The 17030-nt window shown below is 37.1% G+C and overlaps 1 protein-coding gene across 2 annotated transcripts; it reads left to right on the forward strand.

The window, feature by feature from the left end:
* The first annotated feature begins 1269 nt into the window (after nucleotides 1-1269).
* On the forward strand, nucleotides 1270-16655 carry ptpn18 (protein tyrosine phosphatase non-receptor type 18). 2 transcript variants are annotated; one of them, XM_057357566.1, is made up of 17 exons: nucleotides 1270-1543; nucleotides 4214-4322; nucleotides 4811-4887; nucleotides 5529-5624; nucleotides 6456-6494; nucleotides 6605-6673; nucleotides 8006-8068; nucleotides 8236-8378; nucleotides 8765-8831; nucleotides 9299-9376; nucleotides 9579-9656; nucleotides 11773-11861; nucleotides 13744-14039; nucleotides 14427-14458; nucleotides 15335-15368; nucleotides 15944-16033; nucleotides 16283-16655. In XM_057357566.1, the coding sequence occupies exons 1-17, from the start codon at nucleotides 1466-1468 to the stop codon at nucleotides 16354-16356; spliced, it is 1512 nt and encodes a 503-aa protein (XP_057213549.1). In that variant the 5' UTR covers nucleotides 1270-1465; the 3' UTR covers nucleotides 16357-16655. The 2 variants fall into 2 exon arrangements, with proteins under 2 accessions (XP_057213549.1, XP_057213550.1); XM_057357567.1 differs by lacking the exon at nucleotides 6456-6494.
* The last annotated feature ends 375 nt before the right edge of the window (nucleotides 16656-17030 follow it).

The raw sequence follows: 17030 nt of genomic DNA on the forward strand, positions 1-17030 counted from the left end.
AAATGATTTAATGGTTTAGTAAACTTTAGTTACTGACTTCTGCAACCATTAAACTGAAGGCTCACTCGTGGATATGGTAAACTAAATTAAACCTTTTATTTATGTTATCATTTTTAACAGTTTTCATTTTACGATTCAAAGCTGTGACGTAATGACGTTTGAACTCACACTCTGTCACGTTGCTTTACAGAACTTCTTAGCATTGCGGTGTTAGGCGTCGAAACTAACCGAAGCTGTTTCGCTGGGCCTAGTGTAACATGCAAACATATGCTCGAAACCATAAAATGATAAATAGATTATATGTGAGTACACAGAGGTTATTTTTTCTGATGCGACTGAACACCGAATCAGCCGAGCCTACAGGATTGGTCCCATAGCTATTCTCAATGAAAGCATGATTTAAACCTTCGTCCGAAGATGACAAACTGAAAATGCTTTAAAAAACGCATTCGTAAATATAATAAAGACTGCTGTATCTTGTATAATATCACACCTGTGTATCCGAGGACACGTTAATGTCCGCCATATTGGAACGGTCAAATGCAATCCGTGAATATTCGAGAACAAGCTTAACTACAGGTCAGGTTTAACTGTCTGTTTATCCAAAAGAACGCACATTGCTGTCTTCATTTTAATGCATTGCTGTTCTTTTTTCGGTTTTGCTCCGATAAAAGAAATCCTAATTTATCGTGTTTGACCACGTACTGTTTTGGACTGTGACCGTTTTATATCATCACTTGCGAAATACATAATTTGGCTCATTTAAATGCTAAACAAAAGTTAAAGGTTTCTTTCATTATTTTAACAAATATTCTTTTTATTATCTAAAAAGGTTTATTAAAGAAGATGATCAAATAATGATTATGGCTTGCAGTCTATTTAAGGTGGTTAATATACTCTTCTTATATGGCTGAAACTGTGGTTAGTTACAATGTCAAATTTCCTCTTCCACGTAGAGCTGCTAAACAGTGGTGAGAGCGTTTGTCTCAGTAAATGGCAAATTCGCAGCTATTCACGAACCGCCAAATGTAAAGTGCATTCGTAGTCCTGCGCATATGCACACTTTGCACAGACCAATTGGCGTCTGACAACGAAGTACCGCGAGAACGAGTCAGCGGCAGTTCTCTCGCGGTACTTCAATGTCAGACGACAATCGGTCAGCGCAGCGCCACATTCCGACATCGGATTGGGCGGTATGCGCAAGTGGGCGTGACTAAAATGATGATTGACTTCACGCATGCTGTAGAGATGCGAGGTGAGCGACTGACGAACATGATCAGAGATCAGTGGGACAAACTTCCCTGTGTCTGTTGTGCTGCCCGGACAACTTTGCAAAGACGGAAACAGATTTGCTTTTGTAGTTAGACGCACCGTATATTTATAGTAAAGCCTGTTTAGACGCTCACACTGGTTCAGTAAGTTATGTTTGTAACTTGATGCCGATGATGAGAGCGAAGAGTTGGTGATGGAGACGCACCTGTTGAGATTTGTGGAGCGGGTACGCTGTCTGTCAGGAGATCAGCTCATCTCCAATGAGTTCGCCGTGAGTTATCCATCCATAGACGTTTATTCCGTAATTACGCTTGTGTTGGCAGTGCTTTATAATAACGTACAATGATCATTAAGTAAGGGATAATGTACAGGCAGACAGCCGGTTGTTATCGCAGACATTGTGATCCGGACCCGACGCGAAGCGCTTATTACACGGCTATTGCCACATGAAAAAAAAACTGGGCATGAAATGTGAATTTGAAATATTTTCTTAGCTATTTCTTACCGAATGCAGACCTTCCGCAAGGAAAAACGACGTTCATGTCACGAACAGGCAATTTGGTTTAATCATTTGTAAATATAATGTCATTTTTGTTATTAAAAGACATATTTATATTTATTAGAATTTTTTTGCTGCATCCGGCTTGCCGTGTGTTATTAGTTTTGAGCTGTAACCGAACCGGCAAATGTCGCGACTGGCCAATCGGAATCAAGCATTCCAACGAGCCGGGTAATAACAAGCTTTATGTGGGCTACTTTTATATATGTTTACGATGTAATGATTAACATCATCATATCATTGTAATTGTGACTACATAAGAAGTACACTTGTACTACCATGATTTTGAACACTATCTTGACAGAAATACCATTATGGTGTAATTGTGAATGCTCTGTTTATATATTATGCAAGTTCCATAGTGTTGTCATCTGATAGCGTCCCTCCATAGTACTGCTAGTTTGCTGTGATATGAGTATAAGTTGACTTTAGATTATATTTGGACTCCTAAACCACACTTTAAAACGTCTGAATGTGTAAACTGTAAATGACAAACTGTCAAACAAAGTGTTGTGTGCCAACACATGATGCAAAATGTTTTCACGAACTTGTGTGAGCTGTTTTTTGCACAACTTTTAATCATTTGGTCTCAAATGGATGTATGAAATAGTTAACACATAAAAAATGTCAAAGAATCTTGTTGGCGCTTTTGCTTACATGGAACAAAAATGAAGAGTGACTGAGGCGGTCGGTTACTAACATTCTGCTCAACATTCAAGTATGTTCAAAATAAAAGCAATTTTTCTTTGACATGACCTTACTTTGTCAATATTAAAGATATCAAGATTATATTTTCACAGAACGTGTAGAAAACTGTAAATCATGAAAAATGACTTTAACTAGGTTTTCACAGGCTTGTTGTTTTAGTTTTGTTGTCTAATTTACATGACGTGTATCAATGCAATTGAGCGTGCAACCTGGATTAGATTTAGATTACAACTAAGGGTTCCTTACCCTTTAAAGTCGGCATGAAATAAAAAATGATCATTCTAATTGTTTTACACAGTGGTGAAGTATTTATCATTATTATTATTTTATTTATTTGCATTTGCAATCTTTAATCAAAAACGTTAGCCTCGTTCCCCTCTCGAAACGACCTCTCTTCACTTCTGGTAATGAGGAATAGCGCGAGGGAGGGGGGGCTGCAATGACTGCAAACTGGCGTTCAAATCTTTCACCTTTTAACGATTCAATCAGTTGTCGGTGGATGAAATCAAGTCCCGCCCTACATTTTTTTCTCATTTCAAAAGTCGTTTCACTTGGGTATAAACCACGATACGGAAAAAAAGACGATCGCTGCGTCCGTTTCATTCTGACCTTAAGGGACGTTGAAACTGGGCACAGGGATGATCACACGGTATTTTTCATGGTCAACACCTCATTGGGGATGATAAGCTATTACTAAACAGGCTGATATATTAAATAACCTCTTACTGTCTATGTTACATGTAATGATATAAAAATCATCTTCTCAGACCTAGCAGCACGCTCTTTTGCTGTGGTTTACACTAAGGCCAGGCCTCAGTCTTATAGAAGTGTTTTTTGCATTTATTAGTGTAAGTGAGAAAGCAATTGTGACACGCACAGATGTGAGTTCCTCATTGGGTTGTGTCAGTTGTGTATTCACCTCAGTATTCAGAACAGCAGAGACTGAGACAGAAGTGACTGGAGATGTTCTGTGGCAGGTTAGACTGAGAACCAACAAGTATCGTACTGAATTAACTTCAGACCATGTCAGCAGTTCTGCTTTTTGAGAATGGAAGTAAAAGTAGCTGTAGTCATAAAACTTTACCTGCTTCTCTGTACTGAGTCTGTTTACAACCATTTTTACATTTACTGTACACATACTCATTTCCCGGATGCATTCATTCAAACGGCATTACAAGGTGTACGTTTTATCAGTATGTTTTCTCTATGGGCTTTGCAGTGCTAACCCAATGCTCTACCAATTCAGCTATTTTAACAGTTTAATACTCCCTGTATGCCTTTTTTATAAGAAGATGCAAGAATTGAAGACCAAGATGTTGCTTGACCTACAATGACACTTCTTTCACATTGTTGTATGTGTGGTTTCGGTGTGTTCGTCATAGCAACGTAACATTGCATTTATTAGGGTCGGTTCTTGAATGTTTCACAAACCACATCACATAACAACAGACTTGTGTTATAGGCATTGAGCCCGCCCTCATTTTTGCTTTCATGCTCTGCTCTGCTCTGCTAAGGAAGCCATGGTGGTATGCAGAGGCAAGCAGTAGGACACCACCTTGTGGTCAGATGCTGTCACCCACCCATGTTTCACTAAAATGAGAGCGATGATGTTGTATTTACAAACCATACCCTTGTGTTTAATGTTACACGTGTGCTTTCTCTCTACTTCTGCAGTTAGTGCGAAAGAAGAGCACGTCAATCAAAGAAGACTATGGCCTGACCACCGTGGCAGGAGGAATCAATGGAAATGTGAAGAAGAACCGCTATAGGGATATTTTGCCCTGTACGTAATACACAAAGATGTTGCTAGCGTTTCCCTTTATCCAAATAGAATCAATGTATAATGGACGTTCAATGAATATAATTTTTTCTATTTGAATTCAGTGCAGTTATATACATACATATTAATGGTGTTTTATGGTACTAAGTGTATTGGTGTTTTAGCATCACCCGTAGGCAGAGATCTCTGTATGGTTCAATTCATCAAAATTATTTTACATGATTCTCTGTCACATTGGAAATATTCATTGACATAATAAACCAAATCTGTCAGAGCATGCCACCGATGGTTACTATACTGGTTTTTGCCATATTTCATGTTTTGTTTTTCTAACAGTGGCATTAAAATAATAGTTTAGCTAATAATAATTGAGCCTCCGAAATGTGTATGGTGTATATACTGAAAGACCACGATCAATCACCCTGAAGAGAGAATCATAATTATAAACGTGCCATTCCTTAATACTTGTCTTCACTTTTCTTGTACACCAGATGATCAGACCCGAGTGTGTTTGACTCCAACCACATCTGAATATGAGTCTGATTACATTAACGCCAGCTTCATCAAGGTACTGCAACGCTTTTCCACTTTAAACTGTGTATTTGGGAAAGTGATAAATGTTAATAATAATAATACCTCTTATGAGTCATTTTGAAACGTTAGAAAATGTCTGAGCCGTGGTCCAGTGGTTAGCATGCCAGACACATATGAGCTGTTGGCTCAAGGGTTCGAGTCCGACCCGGGTCATGTCCCCGATCCCACACCCCAACTCTGACCCTCATACTCCTGTCTGCCTCAACTGTCCTATACATAAAAGTACCCCCCCAAAAAAGATTAAAAAAAGAAAATCTCTTCATAGTGATGTCACTGCAAGTTGTATCCTGTGTATAATACTGTGCTTATCTGTGCATGCACATAAGCAAATTTAATAGTGATGCTTAAACTATTCTCTGCATACATTTTCTATCACATTTTATCTATGTTGTTTAACTGACTGATGTTATAGTGGTTTGAGCAGATGTATGAAGTCAGTTCTAAATTATGAATAAATATGCTGATGTTGGACAACCAGTAAAAAACAATGTTTAGATATTTGTCATATCTAATGACATATAGAAAGTCAGAAGAAAGAAAACTGTGTTTTCATGTGTTCCATATCTAATAAAATATACAGTATGTATATATTAATTGCATGAAGTGCTTTTCTAGGGAGCGTCTGGAGACAGGACATGTATCGCTACTCAAGGTCCTCTGAGCAGCACTGTGGTGGACTTCTGGCGCATGATTTGGCAACACAATGTTAAGGTTAGTGTTGTTACAAGCCTATTTAATTGTTTTGATAATTGCACAGAATTGCTTAAATCTAGTGCTGGGCAACAATAACATATTTTAATCGCATGACTTTTCATCGATTAATCGCGATTAATCACATTGTTTAGCGTAAAATTCAATAATGAATTCAAAAGTAGTGTATAGTGCACAAGTACTGCTATATGAACAAAAGTGCAATAAGATTTGGTTTGCAAACACTTTAAACAAATAATGTGCAGTATTTCCTTTACAAGGTAGCATTAACAATTTTAACGTAAAACTTTATAATGCTGCTGCCCCTTTAAGAGCGCTCTATGCAGATATACGGATCTAATATACTGTACTGTGACGTGTCCGTTTTGTTTCCAAGCTGTTTACGTTCATAAAACAGACTACTTTTACGTGGACCCTTGCTAATATTATAATTTTGACGTAATTTTGTGTTTATTTGTCCATTTCAGAGTAAGAAGTCGTGAAAGAGAACTCGGTTTAGTAGTTTGCGCTCTGACTCTCTAGGCGCGCATGTTTAAACATGTTTACTGCATTAGTCGCACACTGCACACGCAACACAATTCGCTATCGTTGCTGTTTTGTACCTTAGCCGGGTAAATTTTTGTATTCTGCAGTGCAGGCTATTGATTTCCTTCCGTTTTATCATCAATAGCATTAATGCACGATCAAATAGCTGTCAGCGTTAATTAATTAATGCGTTAACACGATAATAACGCGTTAACTTGCCCAGCCTTACCTAGATCACATTATAAAGTTGAATGGTTGGATTAAAAAAGGCCTTTTTTTGCGTTTTGGTTTGTGTTGTTCTGACAGGTCATAATCATGGCTTGTAGAGAGTTTGAGATGGGAAGGGTAATCATCTTTAACTTTCTACAGCTGAGATGATAACAGTTTTTATATACACTAAATATAACACACAATGCATACCTTCAGTGTTCTTTAACACTGCTTTTTTTTTTTAGAAAAAATGTGAGGCCTACTGGGCATCAACCACAGAGACATCCGTCTTCGGCCCCTTTACTGTCTCGGCTGTAAGTGTTTACAGTGTTCCTATCTATGAACATCTACGTATGAACAGTGTTTGTGATTCATCATTTAGAGCGCTGCTGCATGACCAGTGTTGGGTGTAGGGTTGGGAATCGTTTCAATTTTATCGATTCCAATTCTGATTCTGCTTATCGATTTCGATTCTTATCAATTCCCAGTTTCGATTCCAGAGTTGAAGTAAAACATTTAGATATCAACCTGTATGGTCATTTAGCCTGCTTATTGACTTGTTTGCAAAATATATTTATATATTTATGAGCACCGTTTTGTGTATATTTACACATAGAAACAATAATACAATTTGTATTATCATAGTTGAACTACATCATGGTTAAACTGCAGTTACTATAATGCAACTATGGTTAATTTGTGATTCCTGTGCTTTAATGCAAATTCTATAGCTAAACTATGCTTACTATAGTAAAAAATATCGATAATTTTTATAAGGGCTTTTATTGAGATATCAGCAGATCATGCAACGCATGTACTTTTCTGAAAATATGCGCACAGGAATTGATGAGAGGAATTCAAATTTTAATCTCAAGTATCCGATTCCTATTCCTTTAGATTCCGATCCGATTCCTAGCCTTTCGATTCCGATTCCAAATTGGAATTGATTTTCGATTCCCAACCCTAGTTGGGTGTAACTAGTTCCTAAGTTATTATTTGCTGTAATTAAATTATTTTACCCATGAAAAATTAAGTAAGGGATTACTTTTATTTTTTCTGTAATTTAATTACAGTTACTTCTGATGTAGTTCAACTAAATACTGTGTGTAATATATGTGTGTGCAATAGTGGAATTGACATCAAAATTCAAAGTCTAACTTTAAAATCTGTGCTTTAATGTATAATTCTCACATTGTAATACTTTGGTCAGTTAATAAGAGAACTTTATGTAGTTTAATATTATTTATTTGAATGAATTAAAAGAGCCGTTTCATGTCTATCCTTGAATCACTTAACTAATCAAGGTTGATATAGGATATAGAAAGTAATTAGTAATAAGTAATTAAACACTTTTTGGAGAGAGTAATTTGTACAGTAATCTAATTACACTATTGAATATGTAATTAGTAACTAGTAATTAATTACTTTTTCAGAGTAACTTACACAACACTGTGCATGACACATACAGGATGTTCACATTGCACAACAGTTCTATTTGATGTTATCTGTGCGCTTTGTGAAAGATGGATGTTTTTGTCAGTTTCACGTCCGCCGTTTGGTGCACGTGTAGTTTGTACAGGTTGCAATATCTCACAAGAGGAAATCTACTGATTCATCTACTGATTACTGGCATTTTTCTACTGCAGCTCGAGGAGTCCCGTTCAAATGACGAAATCATTGTTCGGACGTTGGTTGTTCAACATTCTGATGTAAGTGTCTCCTGTGTGTGGCTTTCAAAGTGAATATGATAATTTTCCAAATAAGGAACTTCTGTATTTATTTCACTGTGGTACATTTCCCTTTTTAATTTGCGTCAGGGGTTTCAGTTTGATGAAGAAATTGTTCTGAGGTCAAAATCATTCATTTTTCTACACAGGAAACTCGCAAAGTTTCTCACTTCCAGTACACCGCCTGGCCGGATCATGGAATTCCAGACGTGCCGGATGGCATTCTGGGAATGATGGAGCTGGCTCGCCAGAAGCAGGGCGACCAGACGGACCCTGTAGTCGTCCACTGCAGGTCTGTGTCACACACACACACACCCGCGCCTCATTCCGCGATTGCCTCTGTGTTTTTCCACGCCTCTGACAAATGACCCATCTGTCCATGAAAATTCATCAGGTCGTTGGTAGGGCGCAGCAGTGCCGGCCTGTGTTGCTCCGGTTCCATGCATTTTAATGTCACCATTTAGATGAAGCGAGACATGTTAAATATTCAGCACCTGATGTGGAGCTGGAGAAGCGGTTAACTTCCAGACTTCGGCACAAATTCACTCATTACCCTTTCTTTATAGAGAGGCTCTGCTCGACAAATGGCCCATAATCCCCCGTTGACCCTTTGAACTGAGATTTCAGGAGAGAACTGATCATATCATGATATGGAAATCTCTTCTTTTGCTTTTGCAGCGCCGGCTGTGGTAGAACGGGGGTCATTTGCGCTATTGACTATGTCAAAGATCTACTGCTTACAGAGGTATTAAACACACATACAAACCCAGACTGGCCGGATTTGGTCTAAAATATTTATTATAATGTTTATTTACTGTCACAATGTGAGATTTTCACTACATGATTATTTTGGCTAACAGAATTTACAATAATATTATCACAATATCTTTAGGAATATGCTATCTACTCAATTAAACTTTTATTTTGTTTATTTTGTGTTTGTAACATTGTGGTTCTTAAAGTTAAATAGGTGCAATATTAGTGTCAACCGGATATTGGTGCTGAATTATTATCATATTTGTTATTGTCACATTTTTTGTCAATACTGTTATATTGTGACACACCTCATATTTATCTATGTATATTTAAAGACGTCGTGTGAAATATTTTGGTGTTAAATGCTTAATTTTCTCAGTTTAATATTCAAATTTACTGTCGAGAGAAATAGAAAATACAAGAAATAGTAATGATCATTTTTGTCTTTTTTCTCAGCAAATCAAGGAGCATTTTAATATCTTGGACCTTGTGTTAGAGCTCAGAAGACAACGACCTTCAGCCGTGCAGACCAAGGTAATGTCTAAAAATGTTTTTACTGCCAAAATAATGATCTTAAACGACGTCGTGGGTCTTGAAGTTCAATTGAAGCTATTTTTTGAATAATGAAAAGTCTGCATGTGCGAGCCATGTTTTTGTGTTCTCATTAAAACTCATGCATGCACACATTTATTTTTCTTTCAATGTTTATACATCTGGTCTTTGTGAATTTCCACAGGAACAATATGAATTTGTCTATCATACAGTGGCTCAGATGTTTCAAAAGTTCATGCACAAGCAAAACAAAGACACCAAGGTAAGACGTAATTACAGTCGTGGCCAAACATATTGGTGATATAAATGCTGTGTTTTGCAAAGTGTCTGCTGAAGCTGTTTTGGTGTTCACATTCAATTCACATTGTTTATAGATTATTATGCCGAGTGATCCGATGCATTTTAAACAATGGCAAAAAAAGCAACTCCCCAGATGTCAATCCCGTATAGAGAACCTGTGGTCAATCCTCAAAAAGTGAGTGGGTAAGCAGAAGCCCACAAATTGTGATCATCTCAGAGCACTAATAAGGCAGAAAGGTTCGCCATGAGTCAGGATTTGGGCCAGAAGCTAATATGCAGCGTGCCTGAGCGAATTACAGAGGTTATGAAAAACAAGGCCCAACACTGTAAATACAGAGTCTTTGCATGCATATATTATGTTTTTGCCTATAAACGCCTTTAAAGATATGCTAACTTATTACCCAGCTCGTTGGAATGCTTGGTTCTGATTGGTCAGTCAAGACATTTGCAGGTTCGTTATTCCCAGATAACAACCTCTCAAAACTAATAACACACTGTAACCCGGATGCAGCAAATCATTTTGACTGGTTTTTTTTGACAAATTAAATACAAAAACGTCTTTTAATAACATAGATGACATTATATTTACAAATGATTAAACCAAATTGCCTGTTCATGACATTTGAACATTGTTTCTTACCTTAAAACCGAAAGTAAACGGCTTTTCCTCGTGGAAGGTCTGCATTCGATAATAATGAGCTCATCAAATATTTCAAATTCACATTTCATGTCCAGTTTTTTCTCACGTGCCAAGTAACCGTGTAATAAGCGGGATAATGTACAAGCAGCCGGCTGTTATTGCGAAATAAGCCCCTCCAGTGTGATACAAGATAACAACCGGCTGCCTGTACATTATCCCTTACTTAAGATATCCGGTATACCATAGAAACACATGGGGAAAGAATCTATGAATAAAGAAGTCGGCAAACTTTGCAAAACACAAAATTTATGTCACGACTGTACATCAAACTGAAAAATTCAGTCAATTTGACTATTTGTGCAGAACCTGTATTGAGAACAGTGTTGGGCAAGTTACTCTGAAAAGGTAATTAATTACTAGTTACTAATTACATATTCAATAGTGTAATTAGATTACGGTACATATTACTCACTCCAAAAAGTATTTAATTACTTATTACTAATTCATTCAAATAAATAATATAAAACTACACAAAGTAGTATTATTAACTGGCAAATGTATAACAAAATGTGAGAATCATACATTAAAGCACAGATTTTAAAGTTAGACTTTGAATTTTGAGGTCAATTCCACTATTGCACACACATATATTACACAGAGTACTTAGTTTAATTACATCAGAAGTAACTTTAATTACTGAAAAAATAAAGGTAATCCCTTACTTTACTTTTTCAAGGGGAAAGTAATTAAATTACAGTAACTAATTACTTAGTAACTAGTTACACCCAACACCGATTGAGAAAACATTGAGAAAAGCTTTATACAAATGAAATGTAATTAAAGTGTTTATGCTGGTGTTTTCCATACAGTAAAAATGAACTGCTGAGATCGAAATGAGCTTGATTGATGCTAAAGTCCATTTGTTGTTCTGCATATGAAGTACCCCATTTGCTTTAATTGTATAAAAAGAGAACTGCCTTTTGTGTTCCGCTGAAGTTATAAAAGTCATATGTAAACAACTACACAAACTGTTACTTTCAAAGATTCATGGTCTTTAATAGTTAACGTTTGCTGGAACAAAATGTCACATAATGTTGTTGTTTTATTTTCTGGGGTAGTGATTTTCCAGTCATTGTGGTTAAATTGACTGATGTCTAAAGAGTGGCGACACTGCTTTGACTGCAGGCATCTGTGATTAAAACAACTCTGCCTTTGACTATTTATACATCACATCATGTTTTACTTCCTCAAGACATTCAGCACCGAGCTTGAAAAAAAGAACTTCAGCAGGAAACACTCTTACTGTGTGCTTCCTCTATGCAAAACGCTCAGTTTAACAGTTTAACACAGACGCTCTGTCTAACTGCCTTCTTCACACACTGTGCACGTGTTAAACTTTTTTCTTTTTGCTTCCCATTGTATATCATTTCAACAAAAGACTTCAGACTCTTTCTACATCAATGCGCTTTCCCCGAAGACTCCTGTGAAATCAGGATCGCTAAGCATCGGCGTATCTCCAAAACCAAGGTGAGACCTTTTGCGTGTTTTCCGACCACGTTTGACCTTTTGAAGCCGTTTGTGATTAAGACCAACGCTGGCAACACAGACGTACTCGGTTAACATTGAAACCAAGCAAAATTCTGCTCAGAGCATGGTCGTGTAGGGTGTACGTAGTCATAATGTAGTCTTGGGGAGCAATCTCAACTTTCCCCATCTGATCCGATTGGTAATGCGAGGTATTCTTGCGCTTTTTGTAATTGGTGTCATTTTGAAAAGGTTTGTGTGGTTCATAATGTTTGTAATGCCTTCATTTGTATTTCTGGCTGTGGGATAATGCATTCAGCCCTTTGCTTGTTTATGCGTTGCGTACACATGAATGTGACTTTTGTAGTGATGATTGAGCAAAATATTTGAATGTTAATGCCGAGATTATGCCGAGCAAACAAAGCATTTAATCATTCTTAAATCACCGTGTTATGCCATTGTAGTTCCCTGTGGGTCAATAACATATTTCATGAGAAACATTGAATGCAAATGGTGACAGTTGGTCATTAGACATTGCTGTAGATATGGTCCCACACTTCACTAATGTATTCAACCCACCCCCGGCAAAATGTTCAAGATAAACCATTTTCTTGGTGTCAGAAAACTCACTTTATTCCACTAGATAAACTGCAGAATGTCGCTGAGGCGTAATGATTTATAAAACACCATGGAGGGTGATATCTCTTGACCATCTGGTTATGAGATAGTCATTTCTGTACTGTTAATTCGGTAATGAGCGCACAAGGAAAATATTATGGTTTCCGCATCTGATTAGATGCAAAATTCATCGCTGTGGAGCTGCAGATGGTTGCCAGGACATTGCTACGCAGTTTCCTTGTTGTTCTGAGTGCTATTTAGCATGTTGCTATTGTATGCATTTGCTAGACCATTGAGAACTGCTAGCAGACTGTTTCAAAAGCACCCTAAAAGAAACATTATCTTCATGTGTTCACTTTCATAAAATCTGTATGTGGCTCTTTCTTTAGTGGAACACAAAGAAGATTTTTTGAGAAATGTCTGAGTGGTTTTGTGTCCACAAAATGGAAGTCAATGGGGTCCACTGTTGTTTGGTTACCAACATTCTACAAAATATCTTCTTTTGTGTTCTGCAGAAGATAGAGGGCCCTATTTTCATGATCTAAGCACATGGTTTAAAGCGCAAGGCGCAGGTGCGCTCAGGGCGTGTCCGAATCTTTTGCTAATTTATCGACGGGAAAACGGTCGGCGCGCCCGGGCGCAAGGTCTAAACGGGTTGTCCCGATTCTCTTAATGAGTAATGGGTGTTTTTTTGGGGCGTAACGTGCAGTAAACCAATCAGAGTCTCATCTCTCATTCCCTTTAAGAGCCAGTTGTACAAATGCATTTGCTATTTAAACAACGCGGCGCAGGACGGGAAAATGAGAACTGCGTCGGGCGGAAACTAGCAAAAACACTTGCGCAGAGCGCGTTTCGTAAATACATTATCTCCGTCAAAGAAGCAAAAACGCGACAACATATTAGTTCTGTGTCAGCCACCGTAGTGCTTCAAAAGGGAGGTTGAGCGGTGGAGTGAGCCGCTAGTTTGTTTATATACTTCACTAAGCATGAACTATTAACAATGGGGTTTTATTATGAGCGATTTTAAAGATATCTTTTGCCATTTAAGTAAATAGGACTTGCTATACTAAAATAGCTGGCCGGGGGTGTTGAAAACATGGTCAGGGCTTTGTTTTGGTTCTATATATGGCTAACATCTGTATTTGAAAATCGTAAGTTAGGTCACTGAAAAAAAGAAATGTCATGTCTCTTCTCAACACAAACGGTGCTGAAGTGAGAGATTTATTCAAAAAAAGTATTTACATCATTCGTCTGTGTATCTTTTCAGAAATCCAGCTCTCAAGCCCCGACTGTCTTATCCTCCGCAGACCAGTATGAACAACACTTACGCTGTGGTCAACAAGCCCAAACTGCTTCCGCCCACCGTTCATCACTATGACAATGCTAATGCAGATAAGAGCAATAACAACGCTCTCTATAGTACAGTCAAACCTAAAAACAGACCTGTAGCAACTTTATCCCCTGCTTTACCAACCACACCTGCCAACGACAGAGCAACAGCCAATCAGAGAGGAGGGACGGCACCCAAAGTGATAGACAGTGATGGTTATGAGGTATTGCCAGGTAAAGCCTATTTTAATTCAACTAGATTTATAATACAGTATTTGGTGTAAAGGACTTTTTACGAAAAGCATGCAAAAAGAAGAAACAAGTTTGTAATGTTATCATTCTGGACAAACAAAACCCACGTTTGTTTGTTTGTTCTGCTTTGTGATTTTATATTCACATGCTCTCTGGGTTGTGTAACTTGAAACATTTCTGTTATTTACCGATCATATTACAGTAGCATATCTCTTAGGGAAGTGAAATACCTTGTACATGTAAAAACTGTAGATATAAAAGATATTTTTTTCATAAAATAATTATTCATAGTCATTTTCTGTACTTTTTCAAGTTATATTTCAAAACTTCAATCATTTCTATATAAACCTTTTTTTATTTATTTTTTAGGGGAGTTAAGGTCGATGAACAGAGACGCACAGGTAATTCTCATTATAATGTTTTGTTCAGTGTTGGGTGTAACTAGTTACTAAATACTTAGTTACTGTCATTTAATTACTTTTCCATTAAAAAAGTAAAGTAAGGGACTACTTTTATTTTTCCTGCAAATGAATTCGTTATTTCTTATTTAATTGAACTAAATACTGTTTGATATATACAAGAGTGGAATTGACATCAAAATCTAACTTTAAAATGCATGCTTTAAAGTATCCTATGTATGTATATTACATTTGTAATACTTTGGTCAGTTAATAAGAATACTTTATGTAGTTTTATATTGTTTATTTGAATGAAAATCTTTCCTTGATTCACTTAACGAATCAAGGTTGATATAGGATATACTGTACGTAGAAAGTAATTAGTAATAAGTAATTAAATACATTTTTGAGAGAGTAATTTGTATAGTAATCTGATTACACGGTTGAATATGTAGGCTAATAATTAAGTAGTAAATAAATTACTTTTTCTGAGTAACTGAGTAACCCAACACTGGTTTTGTTTTATGTGATCATGACAGATCTCAAATGAAAATGGTATTATCTGATAACCACCGCTCACAAGAAAGCAGTTGAAGATCTATAGGCATTTATAGATGCTTTTATTGGTCGATATGATGCACTTTATCTACACTGTGTCAGGTTCATGTCTTGTTTGCGTTTCTCAACAACATTGCCTCTTCCTGTGATATGAGGCTTGTAGCTGAGATCACACTTACGTTAACAAGATTTAGCAGACACAAACACACAAAATAACACGATCCTATTATTATTGACTGATGCACATGGCCTTGGTCTAACCCCGATAATTACATTAAAGAATGTAAATACAGTGAATAAAATATTGTTTATTTTCCTCAGCTACCCAATCATCTGTCAAGATCTTCAAGTGCAAGTAAGTTTTTTTCATTTATTGTAGAAACTGCATTTCTGAAAACACGTAGCAGTCAGGGACGGATTAACGCACGGGCCTACTGGGCACGTATCCAGGCCACTAGACCAGCAGGGGGCTCTGGCAAATTTAATGCGTGTACGTTTTTTATGTATTTTATTTTCTCAATAAAATAGCGCTGAATACTGTGGAATAAAGGGATTGTTATATTTATTAACTGTAGCAAATCAATCAAATAAGTAATCCTAATGCATTGCCGCGGTGTTGAGAGGGACATCTAGAGGCGAGGAAAAACACTGAGTAATATTGTCAAGAGGCTGTCACGACCAAGGTGTGACAGCGAGCAGTAATGTAAATTATGCAAGGAATAAACCTATTCCCACATCATAATCCGTCCTTGGTAGCAGCGTAACATGTTTGTGTACATGTCATTTCTCCGACAAAAGTTGTCGGTGGCTTTTTTCTTACCAGCCATTGAGTGTGAAGTGATATCACACATTAAACAGGAAGTTTTACTCTCACACAAACATGCACAAAGCTTTGTTGTTGTTTATCCTCTAACTTTGTGCTTTTCTCAGCTGAGAGTCATTCCTCTACAGACGACGGTTATGAATATTTGACGGCCAACGTGAAGGAGACCAGCAACGTGTTTTCACCCGGCAGTCTGGGTGGGTAACACAATATACAGATACAGAGCCATGGAAAAAATAAGAGAGTATTCCAAGCGTTCATTTAATCAGCATTTCTGGATGAATTGTGGCCAGTCCAGTGTCTGTTGAATTTCAACACAATTAAACCTCACGAGTGACACATCACAGCAAAGTGACACTGTTGGAACAAAAACCTTTCACCTTGATGCAAGATCCATCCAATGCGAGTGATCGTTAGGTGATTTATAACATTGTCTTGTGTTTCAGGTTTCAACAGCCGAGTCACGAAACCCAAAGGCCCTCGAGACCCTCCGGCCGAATGGAGCCGCGTAGAAAGATGAAACAGGTTTAGGGTTGTTCAAAACCAACATTAGATGCAGTTGTTTTAAGACTGTAACCCTCAGTGATTTCAGGGCAGTTTTGATTTAATATATATTTTTATAAATATTGTACCCGAGATATTTTAAAGCTGAAAAAGTGTGCGATTTCAAAGAGTCGTCATATTTCTTTGCCATTGTATTTTTTTCTTATTTAATCCTGCATCTTCAGTAGATGTCATTGTGTAAATGTTGTAGATTGAGCACATAGTTTTAATAAATGTTTTTATTGTACATGAACTTTATTTTAAAAGGGAAACTTATTTCTCACCATGACCCGTTTAGGTCAAAAGTGCGTGTGGTATTGTTGTGATGTGCTTTTGATGTCAGTAGAGGGCAGTGTTGAGGTAGAGTTTCTCATCTCGGCTCGTTTTAAAAAAAGGCCTGGTCACTCAGGTCATGAAAACAAAGTTATTAATAGACGCTAAAATGTTGATGCCGCATCACATGAAGCTTCTTCATGAATTGACCTTGTTGATTTTTGACGATGCACTCGGTATTTTTTCCTCATTAGAAAGATTTCACACAAATGAATAGTACAGAATAGGGGAAAAACAAAATCAGGCAGCGCAACATAAAGAATAAATGACCGTAAGAATGTGTTTAACACTTGTGTTCTTATATAGCGATTTATATTC

This window comes from Triplophysa rosa, linkage group LG17 (genome assembly GCF_024868665.1).
Source record: "Triplophysa rosa linkage group LG17, Trosa_1v2, whole genome shotgun sequence".
NCBI classification, from domain to species: domain Eukaryota; kingdom Metazoa; phylum Chordata; class Actinopteri; order Cypriniformes; family Nemacheilidae; genus Triplophysa; species Triplophysa rosa.

Bases quoted from the DNA above. Each gene is read 5' to 3' on its own strand.
- ptpn18 (XM_057357566.1), top strand. From the start codon at position 1,466: ATGGAGACGCACCTGTTGAGATTTGTGGAGCGGGTACGCTGTCTGTCA. The intron at 6,674-8,005 runs GTAAGTGTTTAC...TTTCTACTGCAG, and splicing joins GCCCCTTTACTGTCTCGGCT to CTCGAGGAGTCCCGTTCAAA. The intron at 15,369-15,943 runs GTAAGTTTTTTT...TGCTTTTCTCAG, and splicing joins GTCAAGATCTTCAAGTGCAA to CTGAGAGTCATTCCTCTACA.